The 19,407-nt window shown below is 39.3% G+C and overlaps 1 protein-coding gene across 2 annotated transcripts; it reads left to right on the top strand.

Moving 5' to 3' along the window:
* The first annotated feature begins 3,978 nt into the window (after positions 1–3,978).
* On the top strand, positions 3,979–18,326 carry RTH (RTE1-homolog). 2 transcript variants are annotated; one of them, XM_077391336.1, is made up of 3 exons: positions 3,979–4,126; positions 16,980–17,279; positions 17,720–18,326. In XM_077391336.1, exons 2-3 carry the CDS (start codon positions 17,013–17,015, stop codon positions 18,101–18,103), a joined length of 651 nt encoding a protein of 216 aa, XP_077247451.1. In that variant the 5' UTR covers positions 3,979–4,126; positions 16,980–17,012; the 3' UTR covers positions 18,104–18,326. The 2 variants fall into 2 exon arrangements, with proteins under 2 accessions (XP_077247451.1, XP_077247452.1); XM_077391337.1 differs by having other exon boundaries at positions 4,046–4,194.
* Positions 18,327–19,407: the final 1,081 nt, after the last annotated feature.

Below are 19,407 nucleotides of genomic sequence, written 5' to 3'. Positions count from 1 at the left end.
GTGCGTGGGTTTTCACTTTTAACTTTTAACTAACAATAGAAAAAAATGTACATACTATAACTTATGTAACTCGGGTTGGGTCGGGCCCCTTCAAACCCGGCTCGACCCGAGATTCATGCGGGCTTTTGAATGCTCAACCCGGCTCGACCCGAAACCCATGAAACCTGAACCCAACCCAGGCTATTTTCGGGTCGGGTCGGGTAAAACCCGGCTGGAGTTGCAGCCCTACATCTTGGTAATCTAGAGAAAAAATAATTAATTCTTACAAAAGAAATGATATTCTATTGAGAAATGACTTAAGGACACATCAATCAGTTTATTGTGCTTTGAGATATTTTGAGATAATGACACTCCATAGAGCCTTTTTATAAAATGTTTGGAAATAAGAAGTGGGCCCACTGATTACACTTGCCATATTAGAATAGCTCTAAGTTATTTGATTTATACTACCTTGCACTTTCATTGTTACTGTAGAAATCTTATTGTATATCCAGTTTCCAATTTAATTCATAAAGGATAAGGTATCTTGGTCATTGCAACAGATGGTACTCTTTAGTTTCTAGTATTGGAAGGTCAAAAGCAAGGTTTTTTCTTTTGCCTATTACTTACTGGTCCGTCAAAGCTGCTCCTTACTTTTTATTCATTTACCATATGTAAAAGGGAGATCACTCCTATATGTAATGTTGGTTCAATGAGCAAAAGGATGTTTTTTTTTTTTCTTTTTCTTTGACGATTAGAATATATTGAATGAAAAGAAGAATCAGTAGAGAATGTGCTCATCACGTTCCCTCGCCACTGCAACCAAAAGCCTAAAAGGCTCTCTCCGCCCTCCTTATCTCCTAGGGAGATGATAAATGTGCCCCTTTCCATCACTTGGGACACCAAGCTGTATTGTACGTGGCAATCAGGTCACTTCATTCCTTCAAATGTGAAGTACATCAACCCCTTTGAAGTCATAGATGTTAGTGATTTTGGATTTTCAAAATCATGTATTAGTGTTTTGGAAAATGTTTTATCAAAAGCGTTTGGGAAAAAGAAAATGTTTTCTTGGAAAAATTTGCTTTTACAAAATGATGTAGAAGTGCAGTTGAAAAGATAGTCCCGTATTGGATGAGAGAAAAGAAAGAGAAGGGCTTATAAAACACTACACTTTTCTATTACTTGTTTGATTGCACATTGGGTTGAACCCATGGTTGGACCCGCGGGACGGTGTAATGCACTGTTCGCACACGTGCACGCGCACGCGCGCGCGCGGCGTGGGCTATAGGGCGCATAGTAGCGCTTTATTGGTGCTTTTTTAGGCACACTTTGCACTTCGATCTAACGATGACTGGGTTGGAGAGAGGTTTTACTCAAACCAACAATCACATCTAAGATCGATCAGGACCGTTCAATATCAATGGGTGCGATCTAACGGTCAGATTTCAAACATTCTGGAAAGGTGCCCTGTAGAGGTGTTTTTCACCTTGAAAAGACACCAGGTGGTCTACAAAATGTGCAGAATTCGGTCATTTCATATAGAAAAAACGAATTGGAAATTCTGACAGACTTTACACTCTCTTCTACACTCTTACAAAATCCCCAAGTATTTCTACATACTGTTTTTCTTTTGTTTACTGTTCTAGATACTGTTTTTCTGCAGAAACATTATCTAGAAATTTCTCTAAGGCTTGAAATTTCGGAAGGGCATTTCGGATTTGATTCCGCTAGTGCTACGCGTCATCAAACATTAGTAGGGCTTCCCTACTAGGCTTCATTGTACCTTGGAGGCAATTCGCGGATCCCCTTTGCACACTACTAGTGGGGGCGAATCTTGTCTTAAGGAAAGTGATATCACGCCTTGAAGCAACAAGTTTCTGTTTTCTATCAACAACAATACCCTCAATTTTCAACAATAGATACACTCTAGCTGGGTGTCCCGCGCGCATTTATCAGTTCCCTCTCCTCTACAGGCAATGATATCGTTCTCCCCTTGCTCCTTACCCTCCGTGATTGGTGGGAGTACAACTCGTCATATAAACTGAAAGCGGCGTGATACCAAAAGAATGGGGACATGAATATCTAAGAGAGATTTTATAGGGTGCATGCATGCTGTAAAGTCCGATATTTTTCAAAAACTAGCATGGGACCCAGTTCATAGGATGATTTAAACTGGGGAAATGGTTCACTGATTGAGGATAAATTCACCCCGTTAAATCATTTGCAAGATGACCAAAAATCATCCTGCAAATGATGATCACTTCTGTACACCAAAAATCATTTTCATAGGATGACCCCAACCCTCCAATCTATAGAGATCTCCATCATGTGCAGTCCTACACATAGGAGGGTTAGGATCTTCCATTCCTCTGGAAATGATTTTCGGGGGAGGATCTTCCATTCCTCTGGAAATGATTTTCGGCGTACAACCTATTTAAGGGTTTGGACAATCCTGTGAAATGGGCGAGCTCTAGCTTTTGAAAAATATTGGACTCTACGGCAACACTATATAAAATCTCGAATATCTAACTCCCATTCCAACTTTTTGATAATATATACGATTGATGCACATACTTTTCCACAAAAAATTGCAAAATTAAACATGAGGGGATAACAGTACAAGTGGACCCACTTGTTCAACGAAACAAACTCTTTATATGTTAGTCCTTTCATTGGATCGGTGATGCATCAAAATTCGCTCTCATAGGCATGGTTTTAAATTTCGACCAAAATCTGAAAATTTCGGCTTTTGGTTGAGACCGAAACCAAAATTGGTAATACTCCAAACGGTCATTTATTTCGGCCGAAATTTCGTCTTAAATTTAAGGAATTTCGATAATTATTTAATATTACCCCGAAATTTCAGTGGAAATTATCAAAATTTTGATAATTTCGGTTGAAATTCTATACGAGAAAAAATAGCCGTTGATTTGAAATACAAGGGTGCCCTTCCCCAAAAAGGGCTGAAAGGGCGCCCGCATTGCATACAATACTCTTCAACCATCATAACTGTACGATGCAGCCATTTTTGCAAGGTTGCCCTTGGGTTTAGCCTTTCTCGTAAATAATACTTGAACAGTGGTGGTTGGGCCTACTTTTGTTCATCTAGTAAATAATACTCCCACATGCAACAAACCATCTGCGAAATGCCTTTTGTGATGGATGCTGGCAAATCCCTTAGGGGCCGTTTGGATTCTCGGATTTTAGAATCCAGGTTTTTAGTTTGAAAACAGTGTAAAAGAGGGTTTATGATCAAGCTGTTGTATGCTGTCCTGACAGCGTTTTTTGAATTTTAAGTGAGAAATTCAGGTTTTAAAAATCTCTCTTGCATCCTGAAATTTCTAAAACCTGGAAATATGAGAGGATCTGCTACTCTCTTGTTGACAGAAAAGAAGGGCGAGAAGTAAAAAATGAGTCAAAAACGGCAGCTGATCTGCTTCTTCTCTTGTCTCTTAGCTGCAATTTTGAAGAAATCCCGTATTCTAAAATCCGCATATCCAAACGGCCCCTTAAATTAAACTAGAGAAAAATAGGGAATTCTGTGAGAATTGTTTTCTTTTCCAAACTTTTCCAAGAAATGCCCTTTTCCAAGAAATGCCGGCAATCTAAACAAGGCCGATATAGTAAGGTAAATGATATCACCACTACCGTATTTTGATAATCGCATTCCTCACATTATTAAAAGGTACGGTATGGCCCACACCATAGGATGATCCAAACCGTCCATTAGATGGGTCCCAGCCTTAATAGGTTGTGCCCCAAAAAATCATTTACATGGGTTGATCCTAACACTCCGATGTATAAAGGGACTTAATATTAGAGGGTTGATCACTTGATCCTATCCTTCTATAGATCGGAGCGTTAGATCAATCTTTGGAAATGATTTTTGGGGCACAACCTATTTTAGCTGTGGCCCATCTAATAGACGGTTTGGATCATCTTATGGTGAGGGCCATACCGTACTTTTTTAGAAAGTGAAGAGTGCGATCGTCAAAATACGGTAGTGGTGATATCATATTCCAATGGTAAAGACAGAAAGAGGAAAAGAACAAGACTGGTTAATATCAAACCTCTGCAAGAAGCTTCGGCTACCAAAAATACTCGAGCCCATTGCAGGGGATTTCTTCCGAGACGATTTTCGTTTACTGTAAATTTCTCCACTTTTCATTTTTCTTCTTCTTCTCTTATCTCTGAGAAGATGCCATTTTTGTATGCGTGAGATATCTTCCTTTCTTTTATTTTTTTTCCTTGATTGAAGGCTATTGGACATCTGTCCTTTGAATTTCTTATATATGTATCTCTTTTACATTCTGAAATGTATTGGGTATACTTTAGATTTGTAGTTTTGATGGTTTCCAAATTCCAATATCATCATGCTTGGACGTAATTATAATTCTATTGATATTTATTAAATTTGTTGGGCTAAAAGTTTCGATCTGTTATGATATTTTCTTGCTCACATGTAGAGGTGGATTGTCACTTGATTCTCGAAGAGAGGTTTGAAGTGGCCATCTTTCCTATTGAGTCCTAATTCAATGTTTACTTGGGACAAAAATTTAGTTAGGGCTAGTAGGTGCATTTGGATGAAAACCCAGATTGCAATTTGGGTTGGGAGAAGGACTGTAATTTAAGTACAAGCAGTTGAAAGACTCCACTATACACTTTTCCATTATTCTATGTTGCAGTGTTTTTTAGATTCAAAACTCCCCCACCATCATCGTGGACTCTCCCGAGTCGACTCCCTTTTACCTTGGTCTGTGTTCTTGTCAGAGTCCATGCTTTGCCCTACAAAGTCAATCAAAACTCCTTTGGCTCTACTGAATTATGACCGCGTCATCTGAGTACTCATCTGCATCGACTGAATACTCAAACACATCGTGCCGGGTTGACTAGGATTTGCTTTGTCCGCGTTTTGAAACACTGGTTTCAACAGAAATATCCTCATAACAGAGGGAGATTAGTCAACATTGGGATAAGAATAATGTGAACAGTTGCAAGTTTGAACATTTGGGTCTAAGGCCTTTCTCTCAGAGAGATAGATGGAAAATGAGGGACTAAGTTTTGTTAGAACTTTAAAAAAAAGCCATGGAAGCCGCAATATGAAAACTTCCAATCTGGTCCTTTATTGGCACAAGTGGTAGAGGATCTCCTGTGCTAGCACTGAACTTTAGTTTGAGATAATGAGGTTAAAATGCGATAGAAGGGAGCATTGCCTCCATGCTCACATTTCCTATTAGATTTTTAGAAATTCTTTTATTCAACTCAAATGAACCTTTTCAGCCCGACAACTTTCACTCCAGAGAAAACCATACTGAATCCATTCCAGTTTCAATGCAACCAAAGCCAGGGCCTTAATGGAAGTTAATAGACTTGAGAATGAAAAAGTTAACATGAGCATGCCTAAAAGAGGTAACCTCTTAGAGTTTCATGGATTTATGTAAGGGTGTCTTAATACACACACACACACACACACACACACACACACACATTTATTTTAAATATAAAAGATTTACTTCTTTCAGAAACATGTGGGAAATTGGATTTGGTGCTTCCAAATTCTAAAATACGTTTGTGTATGCAAATATGTTAATTTAAACATATTTATTAAGTTTCGCATGGATGCAAGGATTATAAATGTGCAAGATTTGAGTAGTTTTCCATCCTTTTTTTTATGGGTAAGCTGGGGTTAGGCAAGGACCCCTACCGGATTATTACTGAAAGTAATAGATACATGAAGCAAAATAAGAGGAGCCATTACAGTCTTTGATAAATTTGGCCTCCCCCTTCTTCATGAAATTTTTCTAAAGGATTCATTAGCCGACCCCAACTAGTTTGGGACAAAGGCTTAGTTGAGTTGAGTTGAGTTGAGTTGGCCTTCCCGGTCTGTATTTATGGTTTTTAGGAGCCTTTGAGGCGCTAGAGGCATGCATCCCTTTACAAGGACATGATCTTTTTGAGAGGTAGTTTACTGCCATATTTCCTTCTCTCCAAGTATGAGTGATCTTCCATGACTGAAAATTACTCAATGAGCTTACAATCCTATTGATCTCTTCGATGAATCTCCAAGGAGGGTTGATCTTTCCATTGAGAACATCAACAACGAGTTTCGAGTCTGATTCTAACCAAATCATCTCTGCCCCACACTTTGTAGCCAGGTCGATCCCATTCTTGATAGCCAGCAATGCCAGGATGTATATTTCATCTGACTTTACATTTGCCGAAAACATGGAGATTCCCATGCCTTCGTGATCACGGATGGTACCTCCAAGTCCAACTCCTCTACCTTCACTGTCTAGGGAAGCATCCGTGTTGATTTTCAGCACCACACAGTTTGGTTTTATCCATTGACATGCCTTTGGTACTCCTTGGTTGGGGCAGAATTTGTAACCAAAGTTGTGAGCAATTTCCATATTTGTTGGGTTGATTTCATCAGTTAGCTTCAGATCATTTAGCTTGCATCTAACTTCTGTGAGGATGTCTCTTAAGACCAGTTGCTTATGGCGGCTTACCTTATCAAAGGTTCGGGTGTTTCTTTCAATCCAAATTTTGTAAATGGTTGTTGAAAAACAGAGTTTTATGGCAGTGGGAGCTTTTGCCATTTCCAGGGAATTTGCCACGAATCCATTGCTCTTCGTCTTGAATTGAATTTCCGGGTTTACAGCGGGAGCCTACTCTCCACAGACTGGAGCGCCAGATCCAGGCTGAGAAGCTACAACGGAAAAATAAGTGGTCGACAACTTCTTGCTCTGTTTTGCAAAGAACACAGCGGAAATCAGTTGCAGGGTCAAGAAAATAGAGGTTTCTCTTTGTACTCAGCTTGTTTTGTAGGGCCTTCCATGCTGTGATTGTGTATCTAGGGACATGGCCTTTACACCAAATAATGTCACTCCACGGAGGTTTAGGAGAGATAGATCGAACTGATTACCACCGGCTTTTGGTTGTGAAAATGCCATCCATAGTTGGCTTCCAGACCACATGATTTGATTCATCCGAACTGAATAATCCTTCCATTAACAGCTCCTTTTCTGAGTTAAGAGATGGATTATCCAAAATAGGGTCCCAGTCACTACTGTTGTGAATTTGAACAAGTCTTGTCGCAGATCTCAGAGAGTAGTCTGTTCTTCTTCTAGATAAAAGGCAACTGAGAATGCCTTTGGGGTGCCAGGGCTGCTCCCACAGATCTATGTCCTTCTTGTCTCCAAAAAGATAGCAAATGTGCTTCTTTGCGAGGTCCCTTGTTTTCAGGATACTCCTTGCTCCCCAGGATGACTTTGAGGGGATGGGGATAGTCCAGAAGTTTCGATTTTTTATGTACTTGAGGTGGAACCGGCCTGACCAAGGAGTGGATTTCTGCTGGATAACATTCCAGAGGAGATTTAGCTGGAGAGATTTATTGAGATCATCAAGTTTTTGCAAACCTAACCCTCCCTCCCTTTTGGGTTTACAAATTTCTTGCCAACCAATTGAATGGTGTTTCCTTTTGCCATCCAGTTTCCCCCAGATGAAGGATCTAAAGATTTTCTCTATGCTCTCAAGAATTTCTTTTGGGAGATTGAAAGCGGAAGATCAATAAATTTGGTAGGTTGTAAGCATAGTTTTCACTAATTCTACCCTTCTGGCTTGGGAAAGATTTTTGCTACTCCAGGTGTGTAATCTTTTCCGGACTTTGGAGATTAGGGGAGCACAGTCAGCCTTGGTAACACCTGGACGTGTAGTGGAAGGCCAAGGTACCTAATTGGAAAAGATCCCTCTCGGAATTTAAACAAACTAAGGATACTTGCCTTTGTATGGGTGCTGGTACCGGAAAAGAACACCCCAGTTCTGTCAACATTTGCTTCAAGACCTGTAATATCTGAGAAATCTTTTAAGCAATTGAGTAAACCATTAGCAATTTTTATATCAGCTGAAGCAAATAACATTAGGTCATCTACAAAGAGAAGATGAGTAATGGAAACCGTACCTTGAGAGAATGGAGTGGAGATATGCTTGGTAGTGAGAGCCTTCTCGAGGTTGGTTGACAGCATTTCCATGGCAATGCAAAATAGGAGGGGAGAAAGAGGGTCTCCTTGACGGAGGCCATTTGTTGTGGTGAAATGCCCTTTAGGGTTCCATTTACAAGGATAGAAAAGGATGGTTAGGAAATGCATTCCAAGATCCAACCAAGCCAAGTCTGGGTAAAGCCTTGCTTTTCCATGAAGGAGAGTAGAGCATTTCGATTTACATTGTCAAAAGCCTTGGCAAGATCGATTTTCAAACACATCGAGGGTTTTGAAGATGGGAGGTGGAAGTTATGAAGAAGGTCATGGGTGAGGAAAATGTTATCCTGGATTTGTCTTCCCTTGACGAAGGCCGACTGGGCTGGGCTTATAAGTTTATCAATGACATGCTTAAGCCTTTTTGCCATAATTTTTGTGATTGTCTTGTAAATGAAATTACACAGGGAAATGGGTTTGAATTTTGAGGGGTTGGTTGCATCAGGACCTTTAGGGATAAGAGCTATGAAGGTTGAGTTTACCTTTGAAAGGAGTTTCCCTCTTTTGAAGAAGTTTTGAATCGCTTTGATGAAGTCCTCCCCCAGGAGATACCAAAAAGATTTGAAGAACGAAGCATTGAAGCCATCAGGCCCCGGAGCCTTTTCACTCTCAGCTTGCCAAACCGCACTTTCAATTTCTTCTCTACTGACAGGTCGGGAAAGGGTGGAGGCCAAATCTGATGAAAGCTTTCTCAGAGGTTCAGGAACATCAAGCCTTTGGGATTTTCCGTTGTTCAGGATTTTTTTGAAGTGGTTAACCAAAATTTCACTAATTTCTTGTCTGTGGCCATGCTACCATCCTCTCTATTTAAAGCCATGATGTTATTTCTGTTTTTGCCAAGCTTTTATAGAGGAATAGAAGAATTTAGAATTAGTGTCCCCAAGGAGAAGCCATTGGGTCCTAGCTTCAATCAGATCAAGGTCAAAGAAAGCTTTTAGATATGATGGAGAACATTTACACTCCAAATGTAGGTATAGATCACAAGGTGCAAGAGGGAGTTAGTGAAGGGTTTTGTTTCTTGGTCCGATCTTTTTTAATATCTTCACATAATGACTATTTCTATTGCTCCTGTAGTAAGTGTGGGGAATCTCAGTCCCACATTGGTTGTTCTCATTTTGTCGGGCAACTTTTGGATAATATTGTTTATCGACGATCACTTCCAACATCAGGGTTTCCATTTTTTTGTTTTTGTTTTTTGGACAAGTGTCTTTGCTATGCTGCATAAGAGATGGCTGACCATCTTGTCCCCCAGTGATCATTCTCGTAGAAGCTGTTTTTTTTCCCTTTCTTTTTTCCTCCTTTAACTCTTCGGTTTAGTTGTAGCCCTTCCCTATTAAGGTTTGTGCTTTCTAGAAAATATGCCTGCTGGCTATTTATAGTGTTTAGAATGGAAAATGAAATTTTAGAGGCTAAGTGAGGGAGTGAATTGAAAGTTTCATTATCTAATGGGTACTGTTTTGCCAAGAATTGCTCTATGAATTGGAGATTTAAGATAATGAGAATTCTTGAATGAATATAAGTGGAACAAACCAAATGAGATTCGCTCAACATATGCAAACTATTATCCTAACAGGGGATTGCTTTATTGTGGTGTATTCTCCCCAAAAAAGTCCTAACAGGGGAACAATTAATTGAAAGAAACATTTGTGAATTGCTATTGTGTTTTATGTTATTTCCCCGTGGAATCCCCTACTCATCTGTTTATTCATTGCCACCGGTTTTCTGAAATATAGACTCATTTAATTGGTCTGTTTGAAGTCTGTTCAGAAATAGATGACTTTTTAACTGTTGATAGTTGATACTCTATGGTGGGGATATCTTGTCCCCGGTACTTTTCTCTATTTGATCAATAAAATCGTTACCTTTAAAAAAAAATAGTTGATACTCTATGGTGTAGTATAGATTCCTTTGAGGCGGAAGTTCACGTAGTTCACCAGGGTATTAAGCTGTTGGAGAGAGAGAGAGAGAGAGAGAGAGAGAGAGAGAGAGAGAGATCTTAGATAGAGTTATTGTTGAAGGAGACTCCCTTAATGTCATTCGGTGGCTTTGGGGTTCTCTCACTTTCCCTTGGGGATTTGCCTCCCTTTTTTATGAGATGCAGGATCTAGTGGGATGCTCCGCTCTATCCTTCAGGCATTTCAGAAGATCTGTTGATGGGGATGCAAATAGTCTTGCTAAGGTAGGGGTGCTCAAGGGGGCATTGGAGTTGTTTAACTTTCTTTCCCCTTGACATTTTCTCTTGCTTCTCTTTCCTCTCGGTGGGAAGCTTGGTTCTATCCATAGAAGCATGAAGCGGGGCAGGGAAGTGTGGGTCTAGAAGAATCTAAGGTTGAGAGCGTTAGTATAATATTTTCATCATATGTCTTTCAAAATTCAAGTACATCAAAAAATAGTAATTTATAACTATCTTCATATAAATCTTTCAAAATTTAAGTACATCATAAAGTAGTAATTTCTAACCATCTTCATTTTCATGCCATCTTTCCCCATGCCTTCTGAAGATGCCTCCGTGGTTGCTCCAAGGAAGTACTTTCAACAGCAGGTAAGTTGGTAATGGTGGTACTGGTGGAGTAATAGGGGCAGGTTAGGCTATAGGTGTGGTTTCCATCTCTTCGGAATTGCGCTCCTTGGATGCTCCTTCCTAAGGAGCGCCAAATCAAGGTTTCTGGCCGGGAACGGCGTGTGGTTTCCATCTCTTCGGGATTGCGCTCCTTGGATGCTCCTTCCTAAGGAGCGCCAAATCGAGGTTTCTGGCCGGGAACGGCACCATGAGGGAAGATTCCTGCTTCTAAGGTTTTATCTCTCTCTCTCTCTCTCTCTCTCTCTCTCTCTGTTTTCTTTACATTTCCTATGTATTGACCACCTCAGTCTTTTTTCTTCTTAATAATATTTCTCTGCCGTTCAAAAAAAATAAAATTCAACGTCTTTCTCTCTTGACTTTCCATTTGAAATCCTGCTCCCATCATCTTCCACTTGACTCCAATTGAAGGGGAGTATCTCTCTCATGACTTTCAAAAACTAATACAAGACGAGGGCAAAAGGAAGAATGGGCATCTTATGCCCTTATCTAACAAGAGTTATCCTCATACACATCAATTAAATGAAGTTGCCAAAAGGAAGAATGAGCATCTTCTTTCAATATTTCATTCTCTTGTTATTGATTCTTATGCCCTACATTACCTTTGGGGTGAGGCAACTCTCATAGTTGTCCACCTAAACATAATAAATTGCTAGTTTTCTAATAACTTGAATAATAAATCCTCTTACATTGTCTCCATGACATTGGCTTACTCTTTACTCTATGTTTTTTGGCTGTATATGTTTTGTTCATCTTCCTCCACATGAGAGAGAAAAACTCTTCCCTCATCCTACAAAGTTTGTTTTTGTCAGGGATGAAGATGGTCATAAAGGTTTTTTGGTGTTATGACCCGGGCCAACATAAGATGGTGTCTCGGATCATGTCGTTTTCTTTGAAAATTTTTACTTTATGATGGGGACCGTCCTAGTGCCCATCTTCTAATTTTTAATTGTCTTTTAGGTATTTTTTATGTCCCTTGAGTTATAGGAGGGGAACTACCGTCTTTTTCCGTCAAAATCACACATGTTCTTTAAGTTATGAGTTTTTAAATAGGGCCCACATGTTTGACGAAAATTTTAAGTCATCAAGGCATTAGAGGGTATTTCAGTCCAAAGTATTAGGTTTTTGTTTAGGGTTCTACAACTTTCTAGTTCTCTTTATTTTCTTATATATGTAGCCTCATGGCACTTTTCTTGAATACTATGGAATGGAATGAAGAAAAAAAAAGATTTGAAGTTTTCCTCTCTCTCTCTCTCTCTTGTGGATGTAATGCCTTTTGAATTTTGATGTGTGATGCTTCATATTAGGTCAATTTTCTATCCCTAAACTCATTTTTTGTCCGTTTTTTATCTTCTCCTTCTCTTTTCTCCCACCACTTTTCTCACCCTTCCCGGTTGGGTTTATAAACCACTCTCCTTTCTATCCCTATCTTTCTTTCTTTTCTCGATTTTGATCTCTTGTCTCGATCTTGATCTCTCGTCTCGATCTTATCCCTTTTCTTGATATTGATCATTTTTCTTGATCTTGATTCTCTATTTCCTTTCTTTCTCTTTCTCTTGGCTGTCAAGAATTCACATCATTTTGCTATCAAAGCTCAGTGCTTAGGTTCCTTATAGTGTTCATTCATTTTTCAGCCCCCAAGTGTTCGATAAAAGTCCAGTTTAAGCCTCCCTTAATTAAATGCCTTAGATAACTTCATCAAGCACCCTTCAGGTGTTAGGTAAAATTCCCGATATAGCCTAGGATCACATCACTTTATCACCTTCCACAGAAACCATCTTTGCCCACTATCCCAGCTCCCTTTGTTGAGGAATATACCTTCTTTGGTTTTTGATGTTGCTATTTCTCCAGAATCAAAATCACTTATTATTGTAAAAAAAAGAAAGACCATAGTTTCAAAACTCCAAGTCGACTCCCTTTTACCATGGTCGTGTTCTTGCCCGAGTCCGTGTTTTGCCCTACTATGTCTATCAAATCTCTTTGACTCTCCTAAGTAGTAATGACCGTGTCAACCTAGTACTAAGCCGCACCCGCATCATACCGAGTCTGCCTTTGATTTATTTCTTGTCAATCCAACCTGTCCAAATAGTTGACCTCCCATTTACACTAGTTCAGGCTTGACGTGTAAGGGCTGCTTTTGTTCAATCCAATGTTTTGCGAAGGCTAAGACCGCCTTCCTCCTTAGGGCGACATATATGATCCCGACTTATTGGGTGAGGCTTTCTTTGAAAAGAAGGGCCTGAGCGAAGGAAATCCCAGAAAGCTTTTCAATTTTTTTGATAGTCTTCCCCGGGAGTTGGAAACTTGATGATTAATAGAGTTGAAGATAATTTAGGACAAATTTGATCAACTCAAGTCTTCCGACTTATGGGAGAAACTTGGCTTTTCATCCGGTGATTCTTTACCAAAGTTCATCATTAGTGGAGCACAAGTCGCTTTAGAAAATCTTGAGTAATGGGGGACCAAGATATTTGATTGGGAGATTTCCTCCTTGCATAGGCTTGTGAATGCCTGTGAAGAAAAATTCAGTTTTATTAGTGAAGAAAAATTCAGTTTTATTAATGCTGATTTGAAGACCTGTAATATCTTTGAATTTCTTAAAAACCTTTGTAAGTTTGACAAGTAACTAGAATGTAGATGCAAAATATCATGAGAATATGAGATCATCAAATATATAAAAGATGTGATATCATTAAATTACCTCTGGAAAAAGTAGAGGGCCACAGAAGTTGCTTTGTCAATAAGAGTAGAGAACATCTCTATAATTGTTGATATATTTCACATTATATGTAAATGACGGGGACAATCACTTATGGAGGGCATACTCGTAATTATATGTTATTTTGGTCTTATATATGATAAACACAAGGTAGTTATGGCGTTTTAACTTTTGAAACCTACGAACTCTTTTCCCTTCCCCTCCTGTTCTCCTTTCTTCTTATCTCATTGTTCCTCTTTTCTCACTTTATACACTGGATTAAATCCAAACTTCTTATCTCTTTGTTCCTCTTTTCTTGATTTATATACAGGATTAAATCCCAACTTGGTATCAGAGGATTAAATCCTCCTTTCTCCCCTAGCTGAGCATGATGGTCAACAATCACATTTGCTATCATCACGCCATCTAAAATTTCTCCCTTGTACAAATGCTGATTGGTTGTTTGAAATGACCTTCTGTAGCACCTTTTTAAAACTGTTCACTAATACTTTAGCCAAAATCTTATATAAACACCCAACTAGGCTGATAGGTCGAAAGTCTCCAAAGCCGGTAGGAACCTTAAACTTGGGGTTGGGCGCGATAAAAGTTGCTCCGGTTCCTTTGTCCGACTCCAAAACATTATAGGACTCTGTGAAAATTTAAGGATATCCACTTCATTATGTCCTAGTAGGTTGAAAGAACGCCATGAAAAGCCATCGGGGAGCTTTATCTCTGCCTAAAGCATATAAGGGCATGTTTGGCAACACTTCTCATTCTGGCCTAAAGAATCGGGCGGAAATGGAGTGATGAGAAATTTTAGAAACGGTTATTTATCGCTTCAAGGAATCCTAATTTTAGTCGAAAAAGTAGCAGAAAATTTTGAAACGGACCTTAGCGGGTCACGCAGCCGAATATGATTTTTGAGATTTTTTTGGCTTTTGTCATTCTCCATCCCTAAAAAAGAGGAAATCCCGTAAAAGAATAGTTGCCGAACACACCCTAAACGCACCCTTACCTCTTCTTCATCAAAAGGTTTCTTCGACATCTCTTGATTTTTCGCCTCCAATCTATCAAACGGAACACCACGTGGTTTTGGGCGAACAATGTTTTCTGATGAGTACAGCCTCGAGTAAATCTCACGATCTCATCTGAGATGACTTCCTTCTCCTCCCTGACAACCCCGTCAATCACCAACGAGTGTATGTGGTTGGCCTGCATCTGCAATTCTATGAAAATAGGTAGTGTTCTTGTTTCCCTCTTTAAGCCATAGGACTCTAGATCTCGGTCTCCAAAAGATTTCCTCCTGAAGAATCAATCTATTAAACTGTTCATTCAAAGATCCCATCTCATCCACATCTTCATGGCTGGCCATCCCTTCTTCCTCCTCACTAGCAATTTCTTGGATCCTAGCTAACATCACTTGTTTTATTTTCTCACTTTCATGTCTGGACCCTGACTCCACTCTTTTAGCTTCCTTTTTAGATGTCTTAACTTTTTCTCAATAATTACATCTGCCAGTCCGAAGAACAAGACCTCATTCCACCACTCGCCCAATCTCTCCTCCATCTTGGGGGTCTCAAGCCAAGCTAACTCGAAGCAGAATGGAATGTGACCCCATGACTGAAGTCTAGGATCTAGATGTAGAGGGCAGTTGTCGGAAATGGTGTTGGGCAAGGCTTTTTAGTACACCTCGGAAAGGCCTATAAGAAACCTATCAATCTTGCCATGGCTATCGTTCCTCGACCAGGTAAATTGTGCCCCGTTAAGTGGCAAGTCCACTAGTCATGCCTCCCAATAAACTCTGCAAAGGCCAACATGCATTGACTTGATCTAGTGCTAACCGCCTTTTCTTCCACATGTCTGGTGACATTGAAATCTCCCCCTAAACACCACAGGAAGGACCATCTACACCTTGTATCATCCGGTTCTTGCCACAACAATTCCCGATCAGCTCTGAGAATTGGCCCATATACCCATGTAAGCATCTACATGGACTGATCTGAAATCCTTCTCAAAACAATTGAAATCGAGTATCTCCCAATTTGATTCCCCTCATCTCCACGTCAGTTGTGTCCAAAGCCACTAAGATTCCCCCTCCCCCCGCATTACCTACAGAATCAATAACCGCATAGTCCCACTAGGATCTGCATCCCAGAGTCTTCAAAACAGCTGTATTCAGGCTCCCCATTTTAGTTTCTTGTAGGCAAATAATGTTAGTCTTATTCTTCCTCAACAGTTCCTTCACTTGGGTTTTTTTTTTCCAGAGGCTACCCAGACCTCTTACATTCCAGGTCATAATCTTCATCAGACACCACTTTTAGACACTTGCCCTCTCTGTCACATAACATCACTGAATCTGCCTTTTCCTTGAACTTGCAACTTGCTGCCCAGCATGCCTTCATAACTGACCGAGGACTAGAGCCTGATCAGTTTCCTAAGCATTCTCCTCGAGGCCACAGACCTGGATGCGTCTACTTGAGCCTGCATTTGCCGATCCCTAACTTCTGCCAAATGGAACATACTACGCCAACTCCAGCTCCGAACATGATAAACCCAATGTTCTGCTTGTAGCCATTATATGGTTCACCAGAATCTCTAATAGGTTATTATCTGGAAATTCCACTGCGATTGGGGCCAAATCTTCCTCAGACTGATGAATTATAGATAACTCTCTGCAAGAATTCCTAACACCCCCACTCTGATCTCTTCTTCTCTTTCTACTTCCAGATTCAGCCAAGCTTTCTTCATGCATGCCAATTTCCGATTCTTTATATTCTGAATCACCTTCCTCAAGTCTTATTGGGGAAGTATTTTCAAAAGGATGCTGATGTGTTCTAGCTAAAAGGAACACAAGTAGGGATCCGCCATCCCGTAATGTTATCATACTCAATTTGATGGTAGATCTTTGGGGAATCTGGGATAATGTTGGGGTGGGGGTGTTTTGGAATTTGTAATGATAGTGGAGATTTTGATGGCGTTTTCACATCATGTTGGCGCTGTGTTCAAGTAAGGTGGGAGCTCTGATGCTACTTTACTGGTGGTTTTAGGAATGATAAAAGGGTAGATTTTTGAAGTTATTTTCAGGTCCTATGGAATGATAAAAGGGTAGATTTTTTAAAGTTATTTTCAGGTCCTATGGACATCAAGGGTTCAAAGTTCAAACAACGTGGAAGTTCACATACTGGTTTCTTATATTTCTGAGTGAGAGGGTAGGATTTTGGTGGAGGGAAAGTCATCAAATATGGTTGGTTGGACAATACTGAAGTCACATGGAGGATTGCTCACAATATCTGAGAAATTAATATATTAGTAGATGGTTACATCTTTTGTTTTTTGCATATTGTAAGAGAGGCTAATAATATAGGTGATGTGTTTGTAGGAGAGGGTGTAAACAGTTCTGTTTCATGTGAGGACAATCTGTCCCAGCTTAATCATTTCCTTTTAATTGATTTTCAGTTAAGACAAAATTTTAATGAAACTTCCTTTACTCTACCTTCTTTTAACAAAGAAAAGAAACTAAACCAAAACTACCCAAGTAGATGATGTTAGAGTTCCATACCTGCTTGGAACTGTGTTTCTTATGGCTATTAGTATTTCTCTTGAAGAGATGTCTATTTTGCTTTTCCTTATTTTTTTCAAACTTCAAGAGTTGTTGTAGATAGTATATCTGATCATTAACATTTTCTTGCAGTTTCCATTAACAAGCTAAGAGAAGGTTAGGCCAATGGGATCCATAGCAACCGCTGATACTGAGCTGATGCTCAAGAAAACCTCACCATATATGCAAATTGATCCAAAAAGAGCTAGATTTCCATGCTGCATAGTGTGGACCCCACTGCCTGTGCTTTCATGGCTAGTACCTTTGATTGGCCATGTTGGCATCTGCAGAGAGGATGGAGTCATCTTGGACTTTGCTGGGCCCAACTTTGTGTGTGTTGACAACTTTGCATTTGGAACAGTGGCACGATACATCCAAATAAATAACGAAAATGTATGATATTTTCTCATTTCCTTGAGATATTTATGGCATGTTTGTCTGCCAGGAATTGTTTTCATGATAAATCAGGAGTCTTCAAGTGGAGATGAGGGTGAAATCTGCTAAAAATCAGGAAACACAATCCCGGAAACTAGCATCTCCGGTGATAGAAGTTGCTAAAAATCCAGAGAAGGTCAATCCGATTTTGAGTAGAGTTTTTTGTTTTCCGGAATTTTAGCAACTTCTATCACCGGAGACGCTAGTTTTTGGGATTGTGTTTCCTGTTTTTTAGCGATTTCACCCTCATCTCCACTTGGACACGCCTGATTTATCATGAAAAACAATTCCTGGCAGCCAAACGTGCCCTTAATGTTTAATTATTTCTAGATTTGGGGTGATTTTTGAATTGTTTATTCATTTGCTTTTCTTCGTCATTTGATGGGCATACAATTCAGGGTAATTCTAAGCAAACTGAACCCGAAAAGGAGATGGCATGGGATGATGCGCTGAGGAAGGGCACACAGGAGTTCCAACACAGACACTACAACCTCTTAACATGCAATTGCCATTCTTATGTTGCAAATAATCTCAACAGGTTATTCTATGGTGGACATGGTCAATGGAATGTGGTGAACTTAGCAGCTTTGATTTTCCTCAAAGGTCATTGGGTGAATAAAACAGCTATTGTGAAATCTTTCTTACCATTTGTTATAGTACTCTGCATTGGGCTTATATTCGGTGGCTGGACATTTTTGATTGGCTTGGCTTCCTTCGCGTTTATCATTACTGGTTGGTTCGTTATTGGTACTTACTGCTTCAAGAATCTTATCCAGTTGTAGTTATTAGAAATTGTGGTGAGGTTTAGTGACATTTTTATTACTACTTGCAAAGGATCTTATGGAAAATGTATCCCAGTCCTGTACTTGGTGCAACTCTCATGGATTTCAAATGTCACAATGCTTGCAACATAAGATTAGATGTTATTAATGTATACTGAATTAGATGATTTATGTTACAGCTTTCCAGACTATAAATATTATTCTCAAGTTCAAACTTATTGTACAGTTATAAGAAAACTTGCAACCATGCATGCCAGAGTATTCATTACTTGGTTAATGAATCTAATCTTAGATATGTGAGAATACTTGAAAAGGATCTATTCAGTAGACAAATCATACTTGAGTTTTATCAACTTGAACAAGTACTGATGCAGATAACAGAAGGTGACACCAATCCAACTTTACCAGTTCTCTTAACTGTCATTTGGAATGAATTTTTAATAATGGATCTTGTGTTTCCAAAGGAGGATGTTTATGGAGTTCCACATTTAATTACTTTTGTTATAAGGTTGATACTTGAGTATGAGATCATGCATGCAATTTTATTGCATTAGAAGAATTGTTGGTTGAAGAAACATGTGTGAACTGGATTTTAGAGGAGAAGAAACAGTTTTGCTTGTACAGGACAGAAGAATGAGAGAAGAAACTTGTGAATCATCTAAACATTCAGTATCATTTCTGTTTGTAATTGTGGCCAAAGAAGTCCTTGCAATGAGACAAATATGACACAAAAACAAACAAAAAAATCCTTGTTTCAAGTAGGATTTTTATTTTCTATGATTTCCAGCCCCATCACATGTTCTCCTCACTCACCACCCTTCAAATCTATCTCTCCTCAGCCTCTGCCCTTCTCTTACACTAGGTAAATTATGATTCCATGAATTTTTTTTTCATGGCATGTATATTGCAAACAGAAACAGGAACTGAACATATTCTGATTGACTGTTACTAGCTTTTCAGTAACTGTAACAGCCTTGGCCATGTTTGGATTGCAAGAAAGATATTTCTTGGAAAATTTTTGTCTTTCCATGATTTAGAGGGAAATGATATGATTGTGGTTAATTTAGAGGGATATTATCATAAATTGAAGGTCCCTCTAAATTGAATAGGGTTGTGTGACTTTTCCAGAACATTCTTGCAATCCAAACTAAAGCAGTTTAAACTCGAGCTACTCTTCTTCCTAGGCTTTTTAATGCTCCTCTTCCACCTCTACTTCAACATAAACTGCAGTTGGATTGCAGGAATCATGAATTGGAATCTGATTCCTATTTCAATTCACTTGGTAATGGAATGCCAAACATTAT

The sequence above is a fragment of the Tasmannia lanceolata genome, unplaced genomic scaffold, assembly GCF_043159265.1.
Source record: "Tasmannia lanceolata isolate RefF3 unplaced genomic scaffold, GAP_Taslan_0.1 ptg000012l, whole genome shotgun sequence".
NCBI lineage: Eukaryota > Viridiplantae > Streptophyta > Magnoliopsida > Canellales > Winteraceae > Tasmannia > Tasmannia lanceolata.
This window is presented reverse-complemented; position numbering and strand designations above follow the sequence as displayed.